We start from the raw sequence: 20,187 nt of genomic DNA, 5'->3' as shown, positions 1-20,187 counted from the left end.
TAAGACTCTGACTTGTAAGTAAGAGGAGTAAAGGGCCCACTTTTGCATCTCAAAAAGTGCCAAATAATATAAAAAACAGGCTAAGAGGTAAATGCTGCCCTGCAAGACAAGTGTATTTCTTTCAGTGCTTTTCAATGGTTTAAGATTTCTAGGTTTGGTCTGAAACAATAAGCCAAGGGAGAGAGTACCAGGGAATCTTGAACACGGATGCTTAATTCAGCAACCAACTCCTGATGCCAACCAGACAACAGCCTGGATTCAGTGACATCAGGTGTTCAGAGACACAAAAAATCTCAAGCTACACCAAAAAAAAGGAAACACTTTACTTTTTAACCCAGCCAAATCTCCCCATTCCCTTCCTATAACGTTTGTGGACTTTTGTTCACTTAAACAAGCACCATTGTTGTGCATTTAGATAATTCAGTGCTTAAATCCTTAGGTGAATAATTGGTATCACCCAAAAAAATCAAATACATCCATTCAGTTAATAAATGGCCTGATGGGACGGAGGTCTGTGGCCTAGGAAGTTTTCAGAAGTGCAATGGAGAAAGGAAAGGAAAAATTGTCTTACAGTTGCAACAGTACTGGAATCAAAGACCTGCTTACCCATAGTTAATGTTTTCTTTGATGTCCACCTCCCTATAGTTTTTCAAAAAAGAAAAAGGGATTCATGAACTATTTAGACATCTTCACATGCCACAAGACAGTCCTGAAAGCATTTACTAACATCCCAGCTGCACCACCAGTGGGTTAGTTTGCTGCAAGGTGTCAATCAGTGCAGTAAAGTGTGTGTGGGTGTAAGAAGAATCACCATTTTCTACCTTTTACAGCAGCAGCAACTTCATAACTTCTGCCTTTATTTTAATGAGATATTAAATAATATAAGATATTTTAATGCCACAGGCTGGTTATCCATAAAGGTGCTTGTATTTTCAGGAATTCCATTTGTTTGATTACTTCTGGTTAACACTAGCTACATGCAATGTATTTTTTTCTTGACTATATGAAAAAACAGAGTCCTGTACCTAACACAACAATTCTTACCTCAGTGAGGCAGCGGCATAAAACAACTAGAACTGATGCTAGTTTTTATATACAGTCAGAAAATAAAGATACTATATGGTCTTATCACAGAGCCCTCGTGATAATATGTCTCAGGTGCAACTCAAAGCCTTCTCAGAGGAAGAGAAGACCAAGATACAGACTGATTTCTAAGTAGGAGAAAAATAATACGGGGCAACTGTTTCGTGACAGTCTGCAGAACTGAGGAGACAGCTTGTTCTTAAGGCAGGGAAAGGAACTGCACTGCAGAGCAAATTAAAGACTACCAAACAAAAGCTTGACTTGCTCCTTTTCAGACCTTTTTTTTCAGTTTATTCACTCTAAAATAGACAGAACCAAGCCTTGCAAACACTTTGTGACTGAGTAGAAATAACCCATAATCTGTACATGTAGGAAGAACAGAGGATGTGTAAGCAAGAGAGAAACAGGTTCACCTGTATTCCTGCAGAATACAGGCCCCCCTCTCGCAAAAACTGTTTTTCCATTCCATTTCTTGGCTCAAGAACTACTCAGCAAGTCTCTCAGAGCTGACTGACTCATCCTTGCACCTTCTGCCTGCTCCCAGTCGTGACAGGAGGCATGTCTGAGGTCTCCAATGTTGTTTTACCTCCTTAAAAAAAAAATCAATCACCTAAACATTTAAGTTTAGGGTGTTTGTTTTGGCCCAGGCCATGCCCTGACAGCTAACAGGTTTGCTTTCTGTCCAGTATATTACTAAATAGTTTATCTGGGACTGGTCAAGATGTTTGTTAGGACCAGCTGCTGTGCCAATGCTCTTGCAAATAAACATCCAGCTGGTTGGGACAACTGCTGCCCTGAAGCTCTTGGATGTTGAGCGTACTCCAACTTTGCAGCCCCAGCTTTAGCTTTTTAAAACACGCGTGGGCTGGAATAAGAAAAACAAGAGGGAAAAAAAAGTGGGAAGAATGCACTGGCATGAGGCAGGCAATGCACAACTAGACAGCACCCTTGAGGGACCAGTATGCCAATGACATTGAAGGCAGAAAGGTTTAAAGATGACTGTAAAGGAAGGTGATGTTGAACTGGAGTGAGTGGAGGCAGCTCATGTTTTTAACTGGTGTACATACTGCTTAACGGAAGCTGTTTCCATTTTCTGAGGTGAGCGCTCCTCCAGTTTGGAGGAACGAGTTAACTGACGACTGCCACACTGCACCACATTTCCCACCCATCTACTCCACGTAGCAAAACCAAGACTGCATCTTACGCTGGATCTCTGACGTCTCTGGTGATGCGGTAATTCCAGTCGCGGAAAAACTCGTTTTCTTTGTCAAATTCACGCTCGTCTTCACCAATAGTCACAGTGAACCTCTTCTCCTCAAAGTCAGGCTCCTGCTCTTTTCTCATAGTTGCCTTTTTTAATACCTGCCATGACATAAAAATATAAAACATTAGTAAAGAGAGAACGTTTCTGAGGCACAGAGAAATTGCACTATTAAAAATCCTTCACTTGGGAGAAACCTGCTCTTCAACTAAAGCACCAAGTCTCACGAACGTGCAGGACACTGGACTTTTCTTGACACCAAGTGTACATCACTTTTCCATCAGCTCGAAACAGCAGCAGAGAGGCAACAGAAGTTTCACACATGCCAACCCCATTTTCTGCAATGATCAGACACATCGGATCCTACAGGTGCTAGAAAACAGCTACTGAAATAAGGGAAATTGGATCAGCTTCAGAAGTTTTGCTTTGTGGAGGGTTTGACTTCAGGGCCACAAACTTTCCCTAGCTCATGTTAAGAGAAAAAAAAGAAACCTGGATGCCAGCTCCTCTTGACTGTCTAACAACCATGATATATCAGATGCAGGTAATAGGTTGAAAGGCAAAAGGAAGGCTCCTTAAAAAGAGCAAGATACCACATGCTTCAAAAAGAGCTCTGCCAGCAACCTGCTCCCAATGAAACAGGCCAGTGGATTTTGGAGACAGCCAGCACGCTTCCTGAGGATGCCACTTACCTCCTTAGCGTGGCGGAGTCCTCTCTCCCAGGCGCTTTCTGTTGGAGGGTCCGGAGGGGGTGGAGGTAAGATTTCATCAACAACTGGGCCTCCCTGTTAGAAAAGCGAGAAGAGGAAGGAGACAAGATACTTGACATTAGTTTTAAGTAGCAAACCTATGCTATGTGAACAGTTACCCCGGAGCACCTCCAGATACTCTGGAGATCTATCAGCAGGGACACATGGAAAACTGGTCCCCTCTCCTAGCAACTTCAAGACCACCTTTTAAAACTCCCATATCCAATAGATGTATTGATTTTTTACTAAAGTACTAGCTCAAATAAAATCTTCACTTCTCCTAGAGCAGGAGATAAAAGCTACCTGCAGAAGCCACACATTCACAGAAAAGCTGTCCATACCCAAGGGTTGGCTGGCATCAGGGGGTGAGGGCCCATAGGAGGAGCGCCGTTTGGGGAGAAGGGCTCAGGCTTGGAGATCAAGGAGTAGTTTCCTTTGTCGTTCACGCCAGGGTGAATAAATCGACAGTTCATGCCCCAAGTACAGTGACCTGTGGAAATAGTGACCAGTGACCAGTGCTGTTAGATCACTGTTGTGTACAGCAAGCATTTGTTCAGCCCCACAACCATTTCAACCCCATCAAGGATGTGTGAGACATATGACTTCTCTTCTCTCCACCTTTGTTGAGATTTACCTGTTTTTGTACACATGGAAAGACTCTTGCCATCCCACCACCTTCCCAGGCAGGACAAATAGATCCAGTCACAGATGGATGAACGCACAAGAACCTTATTATGGTGGGGAGAAGGGAGGGATGGATGCATACACACCATTAAGTAAACGCAGTAATAAGCCTATGAGCTCTTCAAGTCTTATTAATGACAAATACTCCAAGTTAGGAGCTTTAGGTTTTACAGAAAACAATGAGTATCACCTGACAGCAAAGCAAGCATCTCAGTGCATTCAAAATAAGCAGCTGTCTAGTGAGGCACAAAGCACATCAAAGCTTTGCTCTCCAACCAACTCCGCAGGCTTGCCAGCACAAAGCAGGAAAGGGGCCATCGCAGCAGACGAATCTGGAGCTGCTCATTAGTTTCAGGTACCATCCCCAAAGAGATGACAACACTCAGGGGTCTTTACCAGGATACAAAGCTAATTTCCAACTTTATTTTAGCTTGCTTTAGAAACAAAACCCTTTTTTTATTTTTCTTTCCTTCTGGCAATCCACTCAGCATCAGGCAACAAGACATTCTGCAGATCTCCCAGCAGACACCTGCAGCACCAAGTCATCGCTAATTCTGCGCCACCTTGGGCATCAGCACGTTGGCTTTAGAGGTGATGAAGCAGTTGACACCGCCGTGGCCCAAGGAGGAATCCCTGATCTTGGCTGGTGGGGCAACACGTCAGAAAGTCACACTTCACCTGGGTCCCTGGAACTGCTCCTCACCAGTCCCAGGTTAGCCACGAGCTGGTGTTCTTGGTCAGAGGTCACACTGGATGCTTTTGTGCTGTCAAACATCCCAAGAGCACAAATCCCTTTGCAGAGCGGCTTCCTGGAGCAATGCATCCTTCACAGAATCACAGAATCAGTCAGGTTGGAAGAGGCCTCTGGGCTCATCGAGTCCAACCATTGCCCTGACACCACCATGGCAACTAGACCAGGGCACTAAGTGCCATGGCCAGGCTTTTCTTAAACCCCTCCAGAGATGGTGACTCCACCACCTCCCTGGGCAGCCCCTTCCAATGGCTAATGACACTTGCTGAGAAGAAATGCTTCCTCATGTCCAACCTGAATCTCCCCTGGCAAAGCTTGAGGCTGTGTCCTCTTGTCCTAGCGCTGGTTGCCTGGGAGAAGAGGCTGACTCCCACTGTGCTACAACCTCCCTTCAGGTAGTTGTAGACTGCACTAAGGTCACCTCTGAGCCTCCTCTTCTCCAGGCTAAACACCCCCAGCTCCCTCAGCCGTTCCTCGCAGGTCAGACCCTCCAGACCCTTCCCCAGCTTGGTCGCCCTCCTCTGGACTTGCTCCAACACCTCAACATCCTTTCTCAGTGCCTGAGCACCAGGTGTAGGGGCTGCCAGACACCTCCACAAACACATGCCATTCCTACCGAGGTGTCGAGGGGAGTGATCACCCTGACAAGTAAGGGGCCCTGATGCCTATTTCAAGGTGGCTACACACCAAGCTACTTCACTGGAAGGCTTTGCAAGCTATTTGTTCATGCCACAGGACAGCCACAGCCACGTAAGTGCTCCTCAGACACAGCAAAGACAAAAACCTGAATGTTTCCAAGGTCCCACGTGAGCAGGGCCTCATGTCCCTAGTGGCAATAAAGCCTTTAAGGGGCGAGCAAGAGCGAGTGTCAACGTTATCTGAACCGATGCCAAATCAAAGACAAACAACTGCGGCAGGAGCTCCTGCAGCCTGAACTTTGACTCGGGCAAATATTTCCACGCTGCATGAAGCCATACGTCACGCTCAGGATTCAGGAACAAACACCCCTCCTTGCTGAGGGACTTCCCTGTTCCACCATCATCATCAACACGTTCGTGTCTCAGCACAGGCAGAAAATCTGATACCGGAAGACATTCAGGAAGCCAAGGATGTGATATCTGATGGTCACGTCTCCGGAAACCCCCGGAGCAGTTCCCTACATTGCATATGCCACTGACGCAAGGAATGAGAGACTCCACCCTGTTCTCCACCCTTCTTTTAATTTCAGATTTTCATAAATTGTTTCAAGGGTGATTGTAAATCAAACCAAGTAAATGAGTAAACATTGAGACGAAGCTGAAGGAAGTGGAAGAGAGCTACAAGCAGTTTAAAGAAGAAAACTTTTATAAAACCTACTCTCTAAAAAAAAAAATTGCAGGATAGTCTAAGACAGCTGTTGTGCAGTTGCACAAACTTTGAGGAATGTCCTATTAAGAATAATAAAAAAAAAGAACTACAGTTGGTTAAAGTTTCAAGCCTTAGGTCTCATTTGCAGTAAGAAATATGTTTTATGATTTCCCCCCATTCCTTCCAACTGAGGCTGACAATCCCAATCATATTTCAGAAATGTGGCACTGATACAGCATGGAGCAATCTTTCCACTTGAGGAAAAAGCTTCTATTTACATGAGGATTACTTTTTTTTCCAGCTGATCATTTCCTCAGCCCAGTGGAAGTACTGGCCACCGGCACATCTCACCCTGTCAGGTCCAACGTCACCCCTGGAACACTCCATCTCGCTGGGGTTTGTGGGTTGCTTGGTGGATGTCAACACGATGCCACATCAATATTTCTTAGAGAAATAGTATTTCTACCCTATTGTCAATTTAAAAATTTCGGGGAATGCCTTTTAACAACTGGGGAAGTGAGATGGATATGGGATTGCAAGAAACAATTACGTTTTGGCAAGGCATGAGGAACAGAAAGGTGATACTGAGGATGCCTGGAGCAGAGTTTATCATGTAGACAGCAGCTTAGTGGGAACAAAACCTAACAAGAAAAATTGTTTTCTTCCATTATAGCATGTCATTACCTTTCATGAAGAATCGGCACGTGGGACGTGGCCTCACTTTTCTGTCACTGGGGTCTTTAACTTCTCCTTCTTCCAAGTCATCATCCTGGAACAGACAGACAAGCTGACATTTCACGTGGTGCATTTTCTGCAGCGACTTGACATTTCACAATATGGTCAAATATCAGTCACTGAAAACACACCCTGGAGCAAAACACGAGAGAAGAGCGATATAAAGTTACAATAAATACCCCTGAGCATCTTCACAACGTGCTGCTACAAAGAGGAAGACACATCAACTTCAGTGTTTCAAAGGTGACTGCAAAACCCTTCAGGCTTTAAGGACATCTTGGTGCCACACCACGGACCATGGTTTCAAGCTGCATCATTTTGCCTGGTATATGCTTAAAGGCTCGAAATCAACAGCACAGTGGACTCAGGTTCTGAAGGACGACTGCTATTACAATAATTAATTATAAAATGCTTCCCCACAATGCTGAGCAACAATCTCACAAGCTTTTGAGGAAAAAAGTCATACATATTTCTTCCAGTTCTCTCTGGCAACAACCTGACACTTTCCCTTTTGGGAGTGGTGAATGAGCCCTAACAAAATTCTACATTATCCCCAGGCACAGCAGCCCCAGGAAGAAATTCTGGGAGATGGAAATTGCCTCAAAGATGAAGAGCCGCAGGGAAGGAGAGAGAAATAAGAGTCATGAAACACCTCCAGAAGAGAGCTGTTGAAACTTTAAAGCACCAGCCTTTGCCTTTGTTCTCCAGGGATAAAAAAACCCTTCCCTGGCTTCATTAGGCTGCATGTGAAAAGTCAAAAGGAGCTAAAAAGAGGTGGCGATGCAGAAGGGAAAGGTGTACAGGGCCAGAGAGCTGGCAGAGGGATCTGGCAAGGAAATGAGTTATTTATCCTAAAAGGCACCCTGGCTTTCCCTCGGGCTCCTTCTGTTTCAGCGCCACAGAAGTTTCCAGCATATGAAACACATCTGAAGAGGGAGCATCTGGCGGAGGCCTTCCCTTTGCGCGGCGATCGCAGCAACCCTGCGGCAGCGACAGCAGTTGTCTACAGGGAATAGATTGAGAAAGTTACGTCCTTTGATCAATTCAGCAGCTGGAAAGGAGGAAAAAACCATCATTTGGCTGTAGATAAACACAGGACGTACAGAGCGAGGGGTTAACAGCCCCTTCTGCTGCGTTCCTCTGAGGGCAACACAAGGGGAGCTCTCCTGAGCAAGAGCGGATTTTAAGGACTACACATATATTCAAATTAAAATTTGCATTAATATCCCCTGCCCCTCCAAGAGAGGACTCTGAAAGCAGAATAAAATGCAGAGATTTAAGAGTTTCCCCCAAAGCTGGGGACGGCATTCAACGAGGCGTGAATGGTATAACCAGCTCAACTCTGCTTCTTTCAGAACTGTGTGAAGGCTTTGCAAATGCTGTACTTGAACAAAAGGGAAAGTATTTATTTCTGTGAGGTCTCCTTGGAATCTGGCAGCTGGGAACCTTGTTATGAGTTAATGTATGAAAACCAGAGTACAGCTTCATCTTGTGCTTTGTCAGGAGAGTGCTCCCAAGAATGCCTTAGACTCTACAGGAAAGCATTCATATTTTAATCAAGAAGCAGGCATGGAGTCAGGACTCCAGGAATTCTTTTTTCCTGCCTGGACTCTCCCACAACTCACTGAAATTCCTTCTAACTGAATCAGGAATACACAAAACTTTTGGAAAACACGTGTTTAACAAAATCACCTGTCAGAAGGGGCGTGAAGAAGAAGAAGAACGTCACCTTTGTTAAACAACAGAACTTGTCAAAGCACTATTAGAGTAAAAACCCATTAAGAGTGAAAACCACACAATATCTTCAATAAAAAGGGAGAAGGGTCTCTCCAGCGAGGCCCCGCGAGCCTCCCAAGCACGTGGCCAGGTCAGCTACACAGCAATGGGGACTGGAAGGCAACACCATCTCCCAAGTCGGAATCCTCTCTTCCCTGGCCGAGAAGCCCCACCAGTGAGCCCATCCACAGCCCACTGCTTCCTTGCCTGGTCACCAGGCCGTGTCACAACACTGGCCCAACCCACTCTAGCTGTGCAGGAGCACCTTCGGCATGGACAGCCAGGAGCAGAGCCAGGTGCTCTGGACCTGTGACTTCTCTTTGCAGCACTTTGCACTCCCACTGTCCGGATTCCAGTAAGGTGTCCTGCAGACCAGTAACCCACTGGAGGGTTTCTACTCTACTGCTAGAATCGCTTTGTTCTGTTTTCTTCTGTCTGCAAGATGGAAACTGGTATTAAGCTGTATTAAATACAACTGCTGTCCTGCAGTGCTTCCTACCTAAAGACAATGGATAAATAGTGCTAGTTGCCCTAATCACTACTGCAATTAAATCCAGGCTTTGATTTTTCTAAAAAGCTGCGTTTGCCCTCAGCTGTGAATCAGCAGCTGGTGGGACTGCACATCCCTGAACACACCACCCAAACCACACGTAGGGGCTGCCTGGTGAGGCACTTTCCACTCCTCATCCACACTGTCTTACCTCCAAAGAAAAAGTGTGTTACTGGCACACTGGGGACACAGCTAGCACAGATATTCACGTCAAAGAAGGAAGGCATGGCAGTGTAAGAGCCAAACAGTTCTGAAACACGAGGACAGGTCTCTCCCTGCACGACTCTGCCCACCTCGGACCAGCCCCTACTTACATCAATTTCTCCATCATCAATTTCTCCATCATCTTCTTCTTTCTTCTTCTCCTTGAGAGGATCCTGGCCATCCTTTTCATCATCGCTTTTACTGCTGGATTTTTTCTCATCTTCAGGGGCATCATCTCCTTTCTCCTCTTCCTCATCATCCTCACCAGCAGCTTTCTCACCATCCTCCTCTGCAGCAGCAGCACTTGGTTCCTCAGGAACTTCCTCATCATAGTCCAACTCATGTTCATCTAGTTCACGGGTGACAGAGGACGCTTCATCACCTAGGTCATTTGTCCTGTCTTCCTCCTCTCCTTTGCGAGGCGGAGGGCTCTTCAGCTCCCCACTCTGCTCGTTGTTCTCAGACTCCTGAGACTTGGTTTCACTTAAGCGGTCCTCTTCATCCGAGTGGTTCTCCTCTTCGCCATGACTCAGTCCCCTGCCTGCATCCTCCTCCTCCTCTCCCAGGACGCTGCCTTGCTTTCCCTCTCTGTCAAGTTCCCGCTCTGAACCGCTCTCCTTCAGGACCTCGTCATCAGAAAGCTGCTGGTCCTCTTCAGCAGGAGAGCAGGGGTTTCGCTCAGGGCTGTTGGAAACGTCCATCAGTACCCAATAGTCTGCAGAGGGTAGAAAACAACACTTGTTAGATGGAACGAGCTGGGAAATCAAGGGCTCACCTTGCAGGATTTGTACTCTTGTACTTTACCTCCTAAAGAAGAAAAGGTTGCTTTAATTCATGAATATGGTTTATCATAGAACCTTCAAAAAGAACACACAGAGTTTAAACTGCATAAAGAACTGATTCCAGTCTTGCCCCAGTCTTGGTGTGAATAAAAATTAGAGGTCTGCTTAGAATAAGCATAATAAAGGCAACAGAAAGGGAAAAGGTAAAGCAGGGAAAAAAAGCCCCACCCATAAATCTATTTATTTTACTCCAGAAAACAAACAAAAAAAATATGAATTAAATAAGAACTGTCTGACCCAAGGAACTGGTTGAGCTACAAACCAAGGCTTACAGGAGCATATTTAGGGCTAAAGAAAAGCCACGGGGTTACAAATCAACAGGACTTCTTCATCTTAATATGTATCATTGAATCACAGAATGTGAGGGGTTGGAAGGGACCTCTGAAGATCATCGAGTCCAACCCCCTGCCAGAGCAGGACCAATCTAGGGCAGGTCACACAGGAACGCATCCAGATGGGGCTTGAAAATCTCCAGGGAAGGAGACTCCACCACCTCCCTGGGGAGCCTGTTCCAGTGCTCTGTCACCCTTACGGTAAAGAAGTTCTTCCTCATGCTGAGGTTGAACTTCCTGTGCTCCAGCTCGCACCCATTGCCCCTTGTCCTGTCGCAGGGCACAAGTGACAAGAGGTTGTCCCTTTCCTCTTGACACCCAGCCCTCATCTATTTATACACATTAATCAGATCCCCTTTCAGTCTTCTCTTCTCCAGACAAAAAAGCCCCAGGTCTCTCAACCCTTCCTCCTAAGGCAGGTGCTCCAGTCCCTTCATCATCCTCATAGCCCTCCACTGGACTCTCTCCAGTAGATCCCTGTCCCTCTTGAACTGGGGAGCCCAGAACTGAACACAATACTCCAGGTGAGGTCTCACCAGGGTAGAGTAGAGGGGGAGGAGGACCTCCCTCGATCTGCTGGACACACTCTTCTTAATGCACCCCAGGATCCCATTGGCCTTCTTGGCCCCAAGGGCACATTGCTGTCCCATGGACAACTTGTTGTCCACCAGGACTTCAAGGTCCTTCTCCACGGAGCTGCTCTCTAGCAGATCGCCTCCTAACCTGGACTGGTGCATTTTATTACTCCTTCCCAGGTGCAGGACTCTGCACTTCTTGTTGAACCTCATGAGGTTCCTCTTTGCCCAGCTCTCCAGTCTGTCCAAATCACGCTGGATGGCCACACAGCCTTCAGGTGTATCAGCCAAACCTCCCAGCTTCGTCTCATCAGCAAACTCGCTGAGAAGACACTCTGTCCCTTCATCAAGGTCGTTGATGAAGATGTTGAACAGGACTGGACCCAGCACTGATCCTTGGGGGCCTCCACTAGTTCCAGGTCTCCAGCTGGACTTGGCACCATTGATTACCACTCTTTGGGCTCTATTGTGTAGCCAGTTCTTAACCCATCTCACTGTCTGTTCTTCTACCTCACACTGCCTGAGCTTGCTCACGAGGATGTCATGGGAAACTGTGTCAAACTCCTTGCTAAGGTCAAGGTAGACCACATCCACTGGTCTCCCTGCATCTACCCATTCAGTCGCGACATCATAGAACGTTATCAGGTTACTCAAGCATGATTTCCCCTTGGTAAATCCACGATGTTTTACTTCAGCTGCTCCCAGCTACAACCTCCCTGCGAGCACACTTAAAAAACAAAAACACAGCAGAAGTTACCAGATTTTTCCCCTGCTATTTTTAAGACCTTTGAAGCAGAAATGCTACAAATACACCACTCTGGTAGCTCCTTTAAACACATCCAGCAAGCCTTCGTGAAATGAAAGTTATTAACACCAGGCAGCTCTGCATCACTTAACCTTTTCCTGACCTACCCCACCACTTTGCTCCGCTCCTCCAACTGGTTCTGCATAGTGAGGGTTGTCATTTACCATCAAAGAGCAAGAACACACAGGCACGAGGCACACCAAGCCACAGCATCTGCCACGCATCTTCACAGCATCTGAAACCCACAACGTTTTGGTAATGACCCAGTTGGGGACCTCAGTGCTGACATACGGCGGGAGGGTAAGCGCAGGGAACACGCAGCATCTCTTCTGTGTGCGAAGAGCCCGTGCCTGGAAATCAGGAAGGCGTGACATCTCTGTTACCCGTGCTACTCATCTGCTTCTTCAGGAACTTTCCAGGACCAGGGCTGTTGTATTTATGTCTTGTACACTGCCAGATGTACTGTCATCACTGAGATTCACTGAAGACACTATTAGCTGGTATTTGCAGCAAACTCTCAAGATCACAGAATCAATCAGGTTGGAAGAGCCCTCTGGGATCATCGAGTCCAACCATTGCTCTGACACCACCATGGCAACTAGACCAGGGCACTAAGTGCCATGGCCAGGCTTTTCTTAAACCCCTCCAGAGATGGGGACTCCACCACCTCCCTGGGCAGCCCCTTCCAACGGCTAATGACCCTTGCTGAGAAGAAATGCTTCCTCATGTCCAACCTGAACCTCCCCTGGCCAAGCTTGAGGCTGTGTCCTCTTGTCCTATTGCTGGTTGCCTGGGAGAAGAGGCCGACTCCCACCCCACTACAACCTCCCTTCAGGTAGTTGTAGACTGCACTAAGGTCACCTCTGAGCCTCCTCTTCTCCAGGCTAAACACCCCCAGCTCCCTCAGCCGTTCCTCGCAGGTCAGACCCTCCAGACCCTTCACCAGCTTGGTCGCCCTCCTCTGCACTTGCTCCAACACCTCAACATCTCTCTTGCAGTGCGGGGCCCAGAACTGGACACAGGATTCAAGGTGCGGCCTCACCAGTGCTGAGTACAGATGAAAGTCACACTCGAGAAAACGCTGCCTGTGAATGCTGCAGGAGGTCTGCAGAGAAGGAGCCAAGAACATTGCTCGAAAACAACAAAGAAAGAGCACTCCAGAAGCAATACAAGGTCTGTATGTTAGCACCAAACAACTCTGCTCTACTTCATGCCTTCAAAGCCCTGTACAAATATTAGCTAATTGCTAAACACGAGGATGAAATCTAAATGTTCAACGGGGCCTCAAGCAGCAAAAGGGTCATAGTTTGAGCTTCCTACCGGCTACTCTTATTTCTCCGCACGTTTGAAGAAGTTGGCTCTTGCTCACAACCAAAGCTGTGATTTTACTGAAAAGTTAAAAGCCAAATTAAAAGACAGCGATTGCTTCCTGGTGATAGCGGCTCTGGGTAGTTAAACAGGATGTAATCTGGAATAAATTATATTCTTACTGAATATATAAAGGTTGATGCTGAGTTCAGAAATGCGTGCACAAATAAGAGCAAGTTTATGGCAATGATTTTAATTGCTTAAGTGCCCGAGAAGTTACACTTCGCGTGCACGTAGAACAACTCAGCGTATTACAGCTGAAAGGTCAGCCTTAAGAGGCCTCTAGAAATAGAAAAGCTGTCAAGGGCAGATGTATTCAGGAAATTTGTTTTCTGATTTCTTGCAAATAAGCATTTAAGTGAACCAAATGCCTTTCTGCATTTGACAGACAGACCTTTAGAGGGATGAGGGAAACCAAATATGAACATGTTCTCACCTAAGTATAAAACATTCACCCACTGGCAGCTATTAAAGCTATTACAAAAATCCAGGGCCTGCGTCAGTTACAATAATTTCCCATTAATTTCCATCAGCAGAAACGATAAGAAACACAATAAACGACAGCCCAATCAAAAAGGGTTCACAGAATCCAGGCAGACTGTTTTTGGTGCATGTTTCCCCGGAGGCAAGTACCAGCAAGCTTCCCTTCGGCGACAGGCCTCACGTCCTCCCTGGTGCCTCCAGCTGCAGAAGGCACTTACAGCTCCTCCACCACCTCTCAGGCCGAATTATTTCGGTGACAGCCACAGTCCAGCCAGTCTCCAAGGGCTGTTTGTTGCTCCACATTCACCAGCGGGCAAGAAAAGCTAAACCAAAACCAACGAACCAAATTTTTGCTTCAATCTTACGTGCAACTGCATGGAAATGCCCCAAAGCAAACCCACGATGTGCAAAGGTAAAATCAGAAGCATGAAAATAAAATAAGGAGATGGAAATTAAAAGAAAACTGTCAGACTAATGATGGAATAGGAGGAGATAGCATTTCTGCTGCGTGATGGCATGTTACTGCTCTAGGAGCCATCCAAAAGTGAGGATCACTTGGATCACTCTCACTCACTCACCACCACAGCAACTCCTCCTGCCACAGGGGAGATCAAGAAGATAACGAGGGAGATCAAGAAGAAAACGTGTGGTCCAGCCATTCCTCAGCCCCAAGGCTCTGAGCCCTGGAGGAGAGTGAGGGAAGAGGGCGTAGCATCCCAATAACAAGCTTTCAGGTAACAGCAACGTCGCAGGAAGGTCTGAGATGGGAGAATGCCTCATCGCTGAGCTACTCAGTGCTACTTGTAGTCACTCGTTTGTAGAAAAAAGAAATAACAGAATCACAGAATCAACCAGGTTGGAAGAGCCCTCTGGGATCATCGAGTCCAACCATTGCCCTGACACCACCATGGCAACTAGACCAGGGCACTAAGTGCCATGGCCAGGCTTTTCTTAAACACATCCAGAGATGGTGACTCCACCACCTCCCTGGGCGGCCCCTTCCAATGGCTAATGACCCTTGCTGAGAAGAAATGCTTCTAATGGCCAACCTGAACCTCCCCTGGCCAAGCTTGAGGCTGTGTCCTCTTGTCCTAGCGCTGGTTGCCTGGGAGAAGAGGCCGACTCCCACTTCACTACAACCTCCCTTCAGGTAGTTGTAGACTGCACTAAGGTCACCTCTGAGCCTCCTCTTCTCCAGGCTAAACACCCCCAGCTCCCTCAGCCGTTCCTCGCAGGTCAGACCCTCCAGACCCTTCCCCAGCTTGGTCGCCCTCCTCTGGACTCACTCCAACACCTCAACTGAATGTTCTGAAAGGCAAGAGTACCAGAGCAAGGATTTTGTGAAGTGCTAGAGGACTCGCTCTAGCAGCTCAAGCTTCCTTTCAAGCTCCAAAGGGTTTATTCTTTGCACGGTAGCAAGTTTAACTCCAGTTCAAAGTGCACGTCCCAAGTGCTGTCTCAGAATAAGCTGCAAATCACAGTATATTCCAAATCTCTGGAACCCTGCAGAGGGTTTTTGGGGGGGTTGTTTGGGTGTTTTTGCTTTTTACTCTCGCTACACATACAGGTGAATAACAAAAATCTAACCAAAACGACTACACGGACATATTTCAAATTGAGCAACGCTGACACGTAAGTGGTTGAGTAGAAATCTGCAAGTTTCATCCCTCATCATAAGCTCTGAATTTTTATGCCTTAAAACCAAGCCAGTTTCCTACTGTCTTCAAAAAAATAAAAGCAAAAAATTAACTTCTAACCTGTAGATAAGATTGACTTTTAGCTCAGGATGATGGGGCAACAACCAGATATAAAACAATACTCCTCACTTAGCAGTGTTTTATCTTCAGAGGTATGTTTAAAATCACAGGCAGTTCAGGCAAAGCCAACTTTGGTCAAAGCTGCACAACCCCTTGTGTTACAAAACTGATGTCATTTGTTCAAAGTGGGTCAAATTTTCATTTTCTGCATGTCTGAAGCAGACTAGTTCAGAACAGGTCACTAAGCCTTTCAGATGAGGTTTGCTAAACCCTCACTTCGCCAGGCTAAACAAGTTGGTACAGCTTTTCCACCGAGAGGCTTGGGAGCAAATGCAATAGCAAGGTGCACTTTGAGCCAAAGTTGTGACTCTTCTTCTGTGTTTCTTCTCAGCAAGGGTCATCAGACATTGGAAGGGGCTGCCCAGGGAGGTGGTGGAGTCACCATCTCTGGAGGGGTTTAAGAAAAGACTGGACATGGCACTTAGTGCCCTGGTCTAGTTGCCAGGGTGGTGTCAGGGCAATGGCTGGACTCGATGATCCCAGAGGGCTCTTCCAACCTCATTGATTCTGTGTGTCTTTTCCTGTCTCTAGAAGCACTTGCACACGCCTCATCGAGTTGAAAGCCCCTTAAAAGCAGCTCGCATGTTCTCAGTGAAGAAACTGAGGATTTAGCAGCTAAACTTCCCAGCCATCCCACCTGCAGTAAGCACATGCCACCCTCCCAGGTGTGAGCCAGCTGGCACTTGCTGTCCCCACAGATTATAAGTCGGGTCGAGCAAGACTTTCCCTCCTGTTGTTGTTCTGCCAGGCAGAACCCTGCTGCCCTTACCTACAACCGAGAACACCTCGTGGTCTTTGCAAACCTGAGTTTAGCCCTTTGGCCACAGGCTCTCCAGAGATGACAGAAAGCACTCTGAAGAGACATCCCCAGCACCACCTCGGAGCAGCTTGCTTCGGCACAGCACTGCCTTCTCTCCCTGCAGCCCCCACCTGCTCCCTGCACACGCTCAGGCTGTGGGAAGCGGCGCAGACAGCGCGCTCGGTTGGCACACAGCCCCGGCCTCGCCTCCAACGTAGCCCGTTTACACACAGCGTCGGGTCTGGCAGAAAAGAGCAGCTTTTCGTTACACAATGCATATGTGAGAGGAGGCAGTGCTGAAGTTTCACAGACTGAACTCTGGCATTTTTCAAATTAGGGAATGAAGCACTAACTAATCCCTAACTGTCAGTGTATGGTGGAACGGAGATGCGCCTTCTAGGCAAGCCATTCGTGTGGCTGTCACAGAATCAGTGAGATTGGAAGAGCCCTCTGGGATCATCGAGTCCAACCGTTGCCCTGACACCACCATGGCAACTAGACCAGGGCACTAAGTGCCATGGCCAGGCTTCTCTTAAACCCCTCCACAGATGGTGACTCCACCACCTCCCTGGGCAGCCCCTTCCAATGGCTAATGACCCTTGCTGAGAAGAAATGCTTCCTAATGTCCAACCTGACCCTCCCCTGGCCAAGCTTGAGGCTGTGTCCTCTTGTCCTAGCGCTGGTTGCCTGGGAGAAGAGGCTGAACTCCCACTTCACTACAAGCTCCCTTCAGGTAGTTGTCCTCACCTGCAAGGACTTGGATGCAACAATGAAGTGTCCCATCTTGTTCTCTGTTCCCATTTAAGTCTCATAACCTTACTGGAAAACATTTAGAATTACACAGATTCCCCCCTCACACACACAGAGGTAAAAAGGCACTGTACATTGAGGAGGTGTTAGGGAAATTTAAATTAATCTGCTTCAGCCACATTATATATTTTTGCCAAAGCTTAATGATATCCAAGACTTTTTCAAAACTTGAAATACAGCATTGAGGTTAAGAAGCCTTGACACAGCACTACAGGCAGTAAGAGGAAAGGCCTTTGCTACTGAAGTTGCTTTTTAAAACTCAACTTCAATATTGCCAGGTAATCCCAGGATACATTTTAAATAATATTTTTAACATTACACTTTTGTTAAGGTGATTTGCCCAAGGCAAGAGGTAGCTGAGTCAGAGCGCTGGAAGTCTTAGCAGGTCTGTTTTCAAGCTCAAGCCCAACTTCTACTCTCTGTTAAATCAACAGCATCAAAAGGTACAAATCCAGAAGGAAGAAATGCCAACAAGGTTCTAGTCTGTGGTCACACGTGCACCTCATCACCACTCTAAGGCAGCGCAGCATCTCACGGACACATTCTGGATCCGCGGCTCTCGACAGTGCTTAGTGCTGGCAGGGGGCTCAGATTCTGTTTCTTATTGCTCTACGCTGTGCTGTTTTCAATTAGAACTCATGAAAAGTTCAAGCAGCATCTTCAATTAAACCAACAAAGTTAAGCTTTGTGGACAACTAACTGACTTGCTGCTGCAGGTAGTGTCTTGGGAGCAGATGAACTGGAATGAGTATGGAAAGGATGGTGACTTACTCTAACCCACTGCAGCACTGACAGGATAAAGCTGTGAGTTAAGATGGGATTTGAAACAGCCACCAAGGAAAAAAGCCTCCTGGCAAGCATTATTTCCATTCATTAAACTCCTCCCTCCAAGGCTGAGCCTTTATATGGTGCCACAGAAAGCTTTTTCCAAGCGAACAAGGAATAAACCTTGGATACAGTGTGGGAACCAACAGCTCAGAGGGTTCCAGCACCTCTGGCAGCAGGAAGGCACCAAGTACCTTAAAGAAAACTGGAGCCTGACAGAGCCATCAGCTTCAATCTTGAAATCTTATAAATCATCAGTCAGATGGCAAGAACCACGCACCCACCCAACTTCTGCACCCCCCCAGCAGAGACCTCGCAGCTCCTGGGGTGGTCACAGGACAGATGTGAAGGAAAGAAGCGAGGAACCTCTTTGCTTTAGGCAGGAATCTTTGCAGTAGGAAGGAGAAAGAACACATTCTAACAGCCCAACAGCCTGATGCAAAATCCAAACGTTTCCATTAATAGAGACACAAAAACCAGGGGTTAATGCAGAACAGAAAAGCTGGAACATGGTCTAAGTCCAGCCACGAGGATGGGTAAGGAATGATGAGTGAGTTGAGGAGAATGAATGGGAAATAGTGGTGACAGGACAGGTGAGAAGAGATACAAACCACAAAGATTTTTGGGAATAAAGAACTGGAAAACAGAAGCAAACCAGAAGCAATAGGGGAAAAAAACATGGAAGAGTAGCAACAACAGGATAAGGGAATAAAGCGCCTCATGATCCAGGAAAAGAGCATCACGTAAAACTGAAGACGTGTAGAACAAAAGCAAAGCACCCTGTCCTCTGCTTTGAATGAAACTATGGTCGTCAACAAGGTTAATTAACCAAAATACACACCTGTCTGCCATCCTGAGAGAAGCACTGGCTTTGAAGACGCTTAGGAAGCTTCAATTACCCAGCAGCTGTCAGGAAAGCTTTTAATGCAGAAAACTGAGAGGCCTTTCAGTCTTAATTTAAGAGAACTGCCACGTTCAGCGAGCTGATTTTTAAAGAAGAGCTTGGAGAGCTCCGACCCAGACTGCTCACACCGAGCCAACATGCTGGCGCTACTCACTGCCTTCTGCCAGGCAGGCTTTGGGACTGAAACGTGAAGAGAAATGGCACTGTACACAGCTGGAGGTTGTTTTCACAGCCTGATTTTCCTACTGCTGGAGCGCACACGGCTCTTCCTGCAGCTCTCCACTGACAAATGCTAATTAGGAATTATCGGCACCTCGGTCCCATGACAGAAAACAAGCACAGTTGTTCCTGTATTCTATAGGATTCGTGAATAATCATGCTCAAGAGTCTAACTTTGCTCAGAACATTGGCTCAGCTTGCAAAGAGTTGTCTTGATTAGACCACGACCTTTTTCCTTAATCTAGACAAACCTTAAGAAGATCAGGAGAAAGAATTTGCCCCTCTCCCTCCCTGGCCCCCAGCACCTCTTACCTCACAGGGCCTCCTGCCAGGCTGAGGTCCTGCTGCTGGGCCCCTCGGGCCGAGGCTGCTGGAGCTCTCCCTGTTCCCACCTGCCTGGGGAGGGAGGACAGTCAGAGCTACCTGCACCCCTGGGGTCTGACCACCCCCTGTGCTGCCCTCCAGCAGGAAAGCCCCCCCCCCAGCACCCCCAGTTGAGACTATCCCCTTCTCTAACACCCACCCAAAACTAAGGCTCCCCTGTTTCTCTCTCCAGGCTGCTGCTGCCCCCTTCCTTTCCCCAGCATCCCCCCATCTAGCTGTGCTCCCCCTCCTCAACATCCCCCCCAAAGTAAGGCTGCACCCCCAAGCACCCCCTCCAATGAGGCGGGCATCCCCAAACCCCCCACAAACTAAGGCCTCCCCACCCCAAGTACCCCCCCTCTCCCCATCCCCAAACCCCCTCGGGGCTGCCCTCCCCAATCCCCCCCTCCCCGCTGCAAACCGGGGCCACCGCCGCGCCCCCATCGCTCCCAACTGCCGCTCCCCTCCACAAACCCCCTTCCCAAACCGGGCCCCCCCTCCGCGCTGCGCCCGCCCCCCTCATTCCCAACGACAGCCGCCCCTCCCTTCCCACCACCCCCGGGGGTGCCCCCACTCCCCACCATCCCCCGCCGGGGCTGCCCCCCACCCGGAGCCGCCCCGCGGCCTCTCCCTCCCCCGGTTCCGCCGGCGCCCGGGCCCGCCCCCCCCCTCCCCGGCGCTAGGCCGCAGCCGGCGCCCGCGGAGCGCGGCCGTGCGGGCAGCAGCTCACCTGGGCGGGTGGGCGGGGGCGGCGGCGTGGGGGGGAGCCGGGCCGGGGGCAGGCGCGGGGAGGGCGGCGGAGCGGCGGCGGCGGCTGCGGCGAGGGACAGGCCGGGGCCTCTACTCGCGGCGGCGCAGGGCGGCCATGGCGTGACGTCATCCAGGCGCGACGGCCCTCGCGCCAG

General features: G+C 48.2%; 1 protein-coding gene across 7 annotated transcripts in view; it reads right to left on the bottom strand.

The window, feature by feature from the left end:
- The window catches only part of ZC3H18 (zinc finger CCCH-type containing 18), a 52,942-nt gene extending 33,627 nt beyond the window's left edge, over positions 1–19,315 (bottom strand). For 5 of the 7 annotated variants that reach the window (XM_068411474.1, XM_068411471.1, XM_068411469.1 and 2 more), the window contains exons 1-7: positions 19,232–19,315; positions 9,251–9,855; positions 6,560–6,644; positions 3,435–3,583; positions 3,037–3,129; positions 2,288–2,445; positions 607–639 (exon numbers count right to left, since the gene is read on the bottom strand). In XM_068411474.1, the coding sequence (XP_068267575.1) occupies positions 607–639; positions 2,288–2,445; positions 3,037–3,129; positions 3,435–3,583; positions 6,560–6,644; positions 9,251–9,841 (1,109 nt within the window). In that variant the 5' untranslated portion in view covers positions 9,842–9,855; positions 19,232–19,315. The remainder of the gene's footprint in view (positions 1–606; positions 640–2,287; positions 2,446–3,036; positions 3,130–3,434; positions 3,584–6,559; positions 6,645–9,250; positions 9,856–19,231) is intronic. The other 2 variants (XM_068411473.1, XM_068411475.1) reach the window with 1 other exon arrangement.
- Between the last annotated feature and the right edge of the window lie 872 nt (positions 19,316–20,187).

This window comes from Nyctibius grandis, chromosome 12 (genome assembly GCF_013368605.1).
Source record: "Nyctibius grandis isolate bNycGra1 chromosome 12, bNycGra1.pri, whole genome shotgun sequence".
NCBI classification, from domain to species: Eukaryota; Metazoa; Chordata; class Aves; order Nyctibiiformes; family Nyctibiidae; genus Nyctibius; species Nyctibius grandis.
Note: the sequence above shows the minus strand (reverse complement) of the source record. Positions and strands in the feature narration are given on the sequence as shown.